General features: G+C 44.8%; 1 protein-coding gene across 3 annotated transcripts in view; it reads left to right on the top strand.

The window, feature by feature from the left end:
* LOC115203248 (suppression of tumorigenicity 5 protein-like) overlaps positions 1-10,337 on the top strand; it is an 82,115-nt gene that overhangs the window by 42,081 nt on the left and 29,697 nt on the right. For all 3 annotated transcript variants that reach the window (XM_029767777.1, XM_029767776.1, XM_029767778.1), the window contains exons 5-8: positions 7,919-8,037; positions 8,522-8,740; positions 9,167-9,263; positions 9,442-9,486. In XM_029767777.1, coding sequence (XP_029623637.1) covers positions 7,919-8,037; positions 8,522-8,740; positions 9,167-9,263; positions 9,442-9,486 — 480 coding nt within the window. The remainder of the gene's footprint in view (positions 1-7,918; positions 8,038-8,521; positions 8,741-9,166; positions 9,264-9,441; positions 9,487-10,337) is intronic.

Raw genomic sequence — 10,337 nt, 5'->3', positions numbered from 1 at the left:
GGATTGTGAAAGCCAAACTCTGTTAGTGACTGCTGATGCAAGCAGTAATTCCACAATCCTTTCACACACTTGGTAGATTTCTAGAGAGGTCTGATTGTTGGCCACTCTCTCATATCCTCACACTCTCAGCTGCCACGTAGACTGGATTGTCTTTATTCTGAAGGATGGCATGAAGATGTGTGCTGCTTTCTGGTTTCACCATCAACTCCTAATTGTTATGGACTGATAACAAGTATTTCTTTATATGCTAAAAGCTCTGTGTGTCTGTCTCCAGACAATGGTTATGTGGGAGCCAGCAACAACAGATGGGATATATATTGCTAGCTGGCTTTCCCCTGGTTAAAAGGAATTTGACAGTCATGGTGTACATTTATACCCCATCTGCTTTCTATTGGACAATCCCAATTAGCTGACTGAAAAACTCTCAGGGCTTTTCAAAAATCAATGCTAGTTTATACTTCATATTCCTGCTTTATGTTTATTCAGCTCTGTATGGTTATGTAAAGAAAATCTGATCATCACTCACTCTTCATTATCCGGCCATTCCTTGAGACACAGAATGGCATTCCGCTGTTTACTGGATTCAATTGTAAGATTACTCTGTGGCTTGGGAAAATGTCAACTTGATATGCCTCAGCTAAAGCCCAGACCTAGCACTAAAGCTAATTTCACATAAATCAAGTGTTCGACAGTCTCACAAGGAATTGTTTTCACAAAATTGGGGGAATATCTATCCTCCAGGACTTTTGATAGTTTTAGTAACATGGAAAACTACAATATAAGCAAGACCAACTATAAATTCTCTGTATTGAGGGTGACGAAGTACAAATGTTTGCCAAATTCCTTTCCAGTAGTAAACGTCCTGAGGACTGTGGACAGTGAAAAGGCTGGTTCTCCTGAGGTGTTTCATGTGGCAGCGATGTCTGTCACATCTCGCCCGGCCATTCTCGGCCCCTCCACTATAAATCTCCTTCCTGCTCATCAGGCTTGAATGTGAGACCCAGTAAAAGAATGGGGGCTGACATGCTTTTAGTTGGAAATTAGAGATTGAGTGTTTGTTGACATATGTTTGTAGCCTTTGAGCATTTTATTTTGCAAGCACATGGGTCAAATTAAGACTGTAATGGCCATATTTCTCCCTCATACATGGTTGACTCTCTTCCTCTATTCGTCCTCTATGGCGTTTTATTCAGTCTCTGAAGATGACCAATGGTTCCAGGCAGAGCATGAATCGGTGGCCGCGAGGGGACCCCGGGGACTTTCATGCGTACCCCAACAAAGAGTCCATTGTTCGCCGGTCGAATACCTCGAGTATGGGATCGGCGATGCGGTCGAAGGCATTTTGGCTAAATGATGATTAGTTACAGAGAAATACATTGCCTCTGTGAGCTGTCCCTCCCCAGTGATCCTGGCTGCTCCAGTCTGAAATAGGCCTAGCTGGCTCTGATCATGGAATGGCGGTCTCCACCACCGCTAAGCAGCGGTTTACAGGTCAGATGTTCCGTTGGAGGCAGCAGCCACAGCAGTGGGAGATAAGCCATGTTCTAGTCCCTCTCCGCTCGTATTTCAACGTGTAGCAGCCCAGACACTTTGGACTCAGACACACACAGCCCTTCTCGAAGCATTTAATCAGCTATGTGAGGATATCATAGCTGTCTGAGGCAGTAGCCCACTGACAATGAGTACGTTAAATAAAGATTCTTCTCAAAATAAAATACAATTTGCTACATGCGCTGGATACTACTGGTGTAGACTTTACTGTGAAATTCTTGCTTACGAGCCCTTCCCATCATTTCAGAATTTAAAAAATAAAATAAAAATAGTAACACAAGGAATAAAATAAACTACACAAGAATGGAGCTATATACAGGGAGTACCAGATCAATGTGGAGCTATATACAGGGAGTACCAGTACCAGATCACTGTGGAGCTATATACAGGGAGTACCAGTACCAGATCACTGTGTAGCTATATACAGGGAGTACCAGTACCAGATCAATGTGGAGCTATATACAGGGAGTACCAGTACCAGATCACTGTGAAGCTATATACAGGGAGTACCAGTACCAGATCAATGTGGAGCTATATACAGGGAGTACCAGTACCAGATCACTGTGGAGCTATATACAGGGAGTACCAGTACCAGGTCAATGTGGAGCTATATACAGGGAGTACCAGTACCAGATCACTGTGGAGCTATATACAGGGAGTACCAGTACCAGATCACTGTGGAGCTATATACAGGGAGTACCAGTACCAGGTCAATGTGGAGCTATATACAGGGAGTACCAGTACCAGATCACTGTGGAGCTATATACAGGGAGTACCAGTACCAGGTCAATGTGGAGCTATATACAGGGAGTACCAGTACCAGATCACTGTGGAGCTATATACAGGGAGTACCAGTACCAGATCACTGTGGAGCTATATACAGGGAGTACCAGTACCAGGTCAATGTGGAGCTATATACAGGGAGTACCAGTACCAGGTCAATGTGAGGCTATATACAGGGAGTACCAGTACCAGATCAATGTGCAAAGGTATGAGGTATTTGAGGTAGATAAAGTGGGTAAAGGGACGAGCCATCATGATAGATAATAATAATAATAATAATAAGACTAAAATATAGAACAGTGTAGCAGCAGCATATGATGAGTTTAAAAGTGTATATGTGTTTATGTGAATGTGTGTGGGTTTTGTGTTGGAGTGTCAATGTAGTGTATATGAGTGAGTGTGTATATGGTGTGCATATATATAGTCTAGTGAGTGTGTGTATATAGTCTAGTGAGTTTGTATATGGTGTGTGTGTGTGTGTGTGTGTATGTATATATACCATATACACACCATATACACACTCACTAGACTAATATATATATATATATATATTAGTCTAGTGAGTGTGTATATGGTGTGTGTGTGTGTATATATAGTCTAGTGAGTGTGTGTATATGGTGTGTATATATAGTCTAGTGAGTGTGTATATATAGTCTAGTGAGTGTGTATATGGTGTGTGTCTATATAGTCTAGTGAGTGTATATATATAGTCTAGTGAGTGTGTATATGGTGTGTGTGTGTGTGTGTGTATATAGTCTAGTGAGTGTACGTAGGGTTAGTGCAAGGTAGAGTCAGTGCAGATAGTTTAGGTATCATTAATTTACTATTTAGCAGTCTGGCTATTTAGCAGTCTTATGGTTTTGGGGTAGAAGCTGTCTCAGAGCCTGTTGGTCTGAGAGCCGATGCTCCAGTACGATTGCCGGACGGTAGCAGAGTGAACAGTCTATGGCTTGGGAGTCTTAGCCAATTTGTCAGGCCTTCCTCTGACGCCGCCTGATATAGGAGGTCCTGGCTGGCAGGGAGCTCGGCCCCTGTGATGTAGTGAGCTGTCCGCATCACCCTCTGTAGTGCTTTGAGGTCAAGGGCGGGGCATTTGCCATACAGAGAGGTGATGCAGCCAGTCAAGATGCTCTCAATAGTACATCTGTAGAACATTTGGAGGATCCGAGGGCCAATGCCAAATCTTTTCAGCCTCATGAGGGGGAAGAGTTGCTGCCATGCCCTCTTCACGACTGTATGCCTGTGTGAGAACCATGCGGACAGTCCTTAGTGATGTGGACGCCAAGGAACTAGAAGCTCTCAACCCGCTCCACAACAGCCCTGTCAACATGGATAGGGGCGGCCTCTCCCCTATTTCCTCTATAGTCCACAATCAGCTCCTTGGTCTTACTGATGTTGTTGTCCTGGCACCACACTGCTAAATCTCTGACCTTCTTCCTGTAGGCTGTCTCATCGCCGTCCATGATCAGGCCTACCACTGTCACGTCGTCAGCAAACTTGGTGTCGGAGTTGTGCGTGACCACGCAGTCGTGGGTGAACAGGGAGTACAGGAGGGGACTAAGCACACACCCCTGAGGGGCCCTGGTGTTGAGGGTCAGCCAGGATCCAGTTGTAGAGGGAGGGGTTCAGTCCCAGGGTCCCTAGCTTGGTGATGAGCTTGGAGGGGACTATGGTGTGGAACTCTGAGCTGTAGTCTATGAACAGCATTCTCACATAGTTGTTTTCCCTCCTGTCCAGATGGAAGAGGGCAGTGTGAAGTGCAATTGTGATTGCTTCATCTGTGGATCTGTCAGGGGGTATGCAAATTGGAGTGGGTCTAGCGTGTCTGGGATGATGGTGTTGATGTTTGTCATGACCAGCCTTTCAAAGCACTTCATAATTACAGATTTGAGTGCTACAGGGCGATAGTCAATTAGGCAGATTACATTGGAGCTCTTGGGAACAGGGACAATGGTGGTCAGCTTGAAACATTTGGGGATTACAGACTGGGACAAGGAGAGATTGAAAATGTCCGTGAAGACACTTGCCAGCTGGTCTGCGCATGTTCTGAGAACACGCTCTGGTATTCCGGCCTTGTGATTGCATTCCACCATCCTCCTATATTGTCCTTCTGCATGTTTGATGTCTTGTCGGAGGTCAGAGCAGGCTTTCTTGTATGTGTCCATGTCCTGTCCCTTATAAGCGGTAGCTCTAGCCTTTAGCCCAGCGTGGATATTGTCTGTAATCCATGGTTTTTGGTTTGGATACGTTCTTATAATCTATGCACTTATTGATGAAGCCTGTGACTGTTGTGGTAAACTCCTCAATGCTATCGGATGAATCCCGGAACATATTCCAGCCTGTACTAGAAAAACAGTCCTATAGCCTCGCGCCAACCACTTCCATATTCAGGGCATCACTGGTACTTCCTGTTTGAGCTTTTGTTTGTAAACAGGAAGCAGGAAAATGGAGTCATGGTCAAATTTGCCAAAGGGAGGACGAGGGAGGGCCTTGTATGCATTTCTGTTGGTAGAAAAAAAAGTGGTCTATAGTTTTAGTGCCATTAGTGGCACAGGAGACGTGTTGGCAGAAGTGAGGTAGGACGGTTTTAATTCTCCACCCAACCACTTGTTTGTTTATGGCCCCATACAGTTGAGTGCCAGAGTGGTGTTGGCTTGTGGATGGATGTAGACAGCTGTGATAATTACAGATGAGAATTATCTTGGTAGATAAAAGGGTCTGTAGCTCACCATGAGGTATTCTATATCAGGTGAGCAAAAGCTAGAGATTTCCTTCACACTGGAAGCAGCACACCAGTTGTTATTTATGAAAAAAACACACTCCTTCTTTCGACTTCCTCGAAGCTGCCGTCCGATCCTGCCACTGCATGGAGAATCCACTGAGTACTACGTGCATGGCGTCATCATCCAGCCACGTTTCAGTAAGACATATTGCAGCTTTTCAAGTCTCTCTGATTGGATACTCTCAAATGAATTCTTGAGTGACTGGACATTTGCCAATATTCACTGGCTTCTCATTCTGAAGCCAGGGAAGTCAGTCTGAAGTCAGTGTTTCTTATGTCTAATTGGCAACTGTCAAAATGTACTTTGAGAAGATCAGTCATCTGCCACCTGTGTTATGATCAAATTCATGATTCATTATGGTATAAATGGTTATATTATGACAAGCTATAGTTTGATTGGCGTAGTGCCACTGGGAATAGATTTCCTGTCTGGTGAATCAGGTTCTGTACACAACAGTGACTCAGCAGTAATGGATTATGTCTGCGTCATCAACCCCAAGCTGAACTGAGTCTCTCTAACATCATTATGTCAACAGTGGTGGTGGTGAGGTAAGATGGCCTCCCTGGCCTGTCTGTCTGAGACAGATTATATCTGCTCTTAATACTGCATGGGAATCTGCTGACTGGAATAATGATGCTTTGTTTTGTCTATGTAATCATACATTTCACATAGATTTATGAATTGCTGATGAATACAGTATGGCATTTCTCTTTAATTTACAGTTGAATGTATACTGTAGTTTTTAGCATTTTTGAGGTATGAGTGTTAAACAATTTAGATTCCATAAATACTGTGCATCTCCCAGCATAATTTGGCCCATGTGGTCACAAGCCTTCTCTGAAGGATGTACACTGTACAGTTACAGCATGGTTTGTGGTGCCACCAAATGTTTAGACGGATCTCAAGCCCGTTTTGGTCCCGTGAACATCTCTGTTTATTACATGAATGACTGGTGCCACTGTGGCAGCCACTCGACGGCGAGGTACATTCTGTCCATAGCCCTTTTATGGGGTAATCCCATCCTGACATTGTGTAGATAGTCTGTCCACTGTCTCGCTCTAGAGAGAGCCTATTGTGTAAACAGATGCCGAGTCACAGTGTGGGTGCAGCCAGGTCAGGAGTGGTGTGCCCACTCTCTGTGTGTGTGTGTGTGTGTGTGTGTGTGTGTGTGTGTGTGTGTGTGTGTGTGTGTGTGTGTGTGTGTGTGTGTGTGTGTAACCACAGCAGTTGATTGGTACCCTCCAGTGCGTCAGAAGCCAGGGAAACATATCATCATCCCAGCAGGGTGTCATTACTCTGCTTCAGTTGATTGGGGTCCAGAGCACTGAGACATCAGTCAGTCCAGCCCTAGAGCTGGGCCATACAGACAATTCATGTGATAACGATAAATATGTCAATAGTTTATAACATTAATGTGCACCACAGTATATTTTTTCATATTACCCTTAAAACTACTATTACTAGTCTGTAGCCATCTATTGCCTAATTAACAATCACACATATTAGTAAACTTATTTCATTTCAAACTTCATATTTCTCTAGTATAGGCTACTTATCGTAATGAACAATATCAGCAAAATGCCTGCGATAAGTGTATCGGTATGGTCGGTCTCAATAATTTTCGGTTTATGGTCCCAGCTATACCCAGGCCTGTTATTGTATTCATCAGCTCTGATAATACATGGGGAGGGAAGAGGGAAGAGCCCAGTCTGACTGGACTTTCATTTTCAGTATGACATGGCAGAATGCACTGATGATCTCACTAAGATGGATCATAAATAGGCAATAAATGATGAACCCCTTTTAACAAAACAGATACCTTTAACAGATACATTTAGCACAGTTTAATGTTGGCCTTCAAGGTGTTCCTCCAGTTTAGAGGATTCTCTCCCATCATTGAGATGCTGAAGTGTAGATTTAGTGTAGTCTCTTTTAACAGACACTAGCTCTGTTGTAAGACTCATTCTCGTCTTTCACTGCAAGTCTTTTCCCTCATGCCTTTCGACACCATCTGGCTCTGTTTTCCTTTTTAGTGCAGTTCCTTCGTTTTCTCACAACCTTTTCAGACCCAGCTGAAATGCTATTCTCAGAGCACGTCTGGATGGACATGGGCAGGGGTGTTATACAAGTTTTTATACTCGCTGGCTGGCCCTTTTCCAAGTGACATCAGTGAAAGCAGTGCTGTGTGAGATTCCCGTCAGTATGCAGTGGGAAAACCCAAAAGTCTTTGTGCAACACCTCTGAAATGTTGAGTGATCATTTCTACATCAACAGTCTCAATGAAAGGAATTGAGAATGAAGTTCAGTGATACCTGAGAGGAGGAGGAGGAAGAGGAGGAGGAGGAGGAGGAGGAGGAGGATGTCCCGCTCCTCTCCTCCCCTTCGCCTCCCGCAGCAGACAGCCTGCATACTCCGGCCATGACTCACCCCTAGCAGCCCAGTGTCCGGGAGTCTCGGCACAGTGCAGTCGGTCAGGGGCCAGCGGGGGCCGCCGGGGCCCTGGGCCAACAGTAACTGTTTAAAGAGACAGTACATTTGGGCATTGTAGCAGCCAGCTGAGAGTGACCTTTAAACCTGGCACCTGCATGACTTACCTGAGCAACACCACGGGGAGCCTCTCTCCTGCCCCCCAACTCCCTCTCCTGCCCCCCGTCATCTCACACAGACTCTGGCCTGAAGCCCCTCTGGCTTTGTCTTGTCTAGTCAAATACCTTCCTTCTCCCTGAACCTCAACAGATCCTTCTGAACAGCTGCTGCTGTTATCTTAGACCTTAATCTGTTTTCTTAATGTCGTCACACAGAGAAGGAGAACCCTTACGAGGACGTGGACCTGAAGAGGAGGAGTTTGGGGCGGAAGAACCGCTTGGTACCAGAAAGCAACCGGACCTGGACCTCCCAGAAACTCAACTCACCTCCTCAGGTAACCCAGCTAGCTAGCAGAACTGAGATATTTTTCTCCCTCAGACTGGAGTTAGATCTCTGAAACCTGGACAGGATCCTCCAATAATCTTATTTCACAGCCTGATTTCTCATTATTTGCGCTACAGAGGCCTTTTGATGTGTTGAATCCTGGTGGAGTTCCAGTAAAATACTGTCAGTCTGCCTGGAAATGTAGGTTTGGCTCTGCTGCTTTAATATGGATGGGCACTGTCTCGTCGTAGGAAAGATGATTTAGAATTTCCTTGTGTTCAACTGGGAATGAGGTCACTGTGCGGTGAGGAAAATATCTTGTATTATTGGGTACGGTTACTTATTGTCATGACAAAAACCTTAGTCAATCCCAGACCAAACCAGGATCCATTGCTTCATCATATGGGGCCTGGTCAGAAATAGTGCACTATAAAGGGAATAGGTTGCCATCTGGGGCACAGCCTCAGTATTGTCCTCTCTCTCCCCCTCCACAGTTGCCCTCTCAGCCCAGTAGCCAGTCCCTGCGCCTCTCTGGTCCCACAGACAAGAAGAGTCACCGGGCATCCCGCCTGTCCAAGCGACACAGCCATGATGACATGCTGCTGCTGCCGCCCCAGCTGGGGGTCTCTCCCTCCCCCTGCTGCCTGCTGGATGACAGCCTGAGCAGCGCCAGCGACACCCTGGCCTCCCGTAGGCACCGGAGGATCCCCAAGGTACAATATAAAACACTCCAGGCTGTAGGAATGAACCTGTTCTCTCCATGAGGATCTCCTCAAGGACTATTCTATTCTTGCAAGTCATGTATCTACGGGGCCATGCATCTACCTGAAAGGCAAAATGAAGATGGATTTGCTATAGACTATACAAATGTCATTCTTTTGAATAATTCCTAAATGTGTCCGAAACTATTTGCTGATTCTGTTCATACTCTGTTTTAAACACAAGCCATATCCCAGGGATAGTTCTGGACATGCAGAGAGAGAGAGAGAGAGCACTGAGAAGGATTTTATGTCTTTCTCTTCCTCCTCCCACACACTGAATGGAGCCAACTTTGAAGAGCTTCACCACAGGAGACCAGATAGTCCTCTACTGTCAGTTGTACACACACTGAGCTTCCGCTTTTCTCTCACTGTTTACAGATGGTCCAGAGAATCAACTCCATTTACTCTACCAAGAGAGGGAAGAAGAGGCTGAAGAAGCTGTCCTTGTCTAATATTGAGACGGCATCTCTGAGAGGTACATAGGGGCTCCTCCCTTCCTTCTCTCCATCCACTGTCTGGATCAGGGAGCAAATATTTGTCTCCCCCACCCACATAGTGTCCCAGTCATCTCATCTGTATGGCATAAACATACAGTTGTAGAGTTGACCCCTGACCCTAAACAAACCTTTTTTCTCTCTCCAATCTGTTTACAGATGACAACAGCGAGAGTGAGAGCGACTCTGATGACAGGTTCAAAGGTGAGAGGTCACAGTATGCAGTTGAAGCTCAGTCCCTGGAGAACAATGGTGCACTTGGTCTATAGCTGTCTGTTTCTGCACAGACAGAGGATTTGTCTCACTCACAGCAGATACAACAAGCGCACATGTCTCTGTTAGTTTTGACAAGTCGGTGTTTGGAACAAGACATCGATCAAGTGACTTGTGACCAAAGGGACCACAGAAATGTAACTGAAAGGCAAAATTAAGATGTAATGGATGTGCTATAGACTATACAACTGTCATTCTTTCGAATAAATACTAAATGCACTGTGTCCGAACTCGTTGCTGATTCTGTTCATACTCTGTTTTAAACACAAGCCATCTGGGATGACAGTTATGGTGAACTATAAGGTTTGTATTTCTCTCTAATCTGTGTTTAGGTTGTTATGTGTTGGACTGTGTGAGGATAAACATGTGTGAGTATAGAGGTTTAATCAGTGTGTTGAAACCCAGCTAACGTTTTAAATCCGGTTAAGTTTTTGTTCCCAGAATGCTTTTGGTAGGTTAGAGATAACAATCATTTAACCTCCATTTGTTTGGTTTTCAAAGCATTTTGTGATATAAAAAAAAATAATTCCAGGAACATCCTGGCAACTTTTCAGGGGGAAGTTCATTGAATGTTTGATTTCCTTTTACATCGTAACAGGGTTTTGGAAACATCATGCTTAACTAAATATGTTCCAATAATGTTTAGAGAACGTTCTCTCGTTATGTTCTCTCTCAACCTAAGGGGAATCCAATGGTAACATTTCATTAGTTATGGGAATGTATCTTGTTAGCTGGGAAGTGAATGTTGGACTGTAAGCTCTTTGTCAGACTGTGTGGTTTGT

Source organism: Salmo trutta, chromosome 12 (genome assembly GCF_901001165.1).
Source record: "Salmo trutta chromosome 12, fSalTru1.1, whole genome shotgun sequence".
Lineage (NCBI taxonomy): Eukaryota > Metazoa > Chordata > Actinopteri > Salmoniformes > Salmonidae > Salmo > Salmo trutta.
Note: the sequence above shows the minus strand (reverse complement) of the source record. Positions and strands in the feature narration are given on the sequence as shown.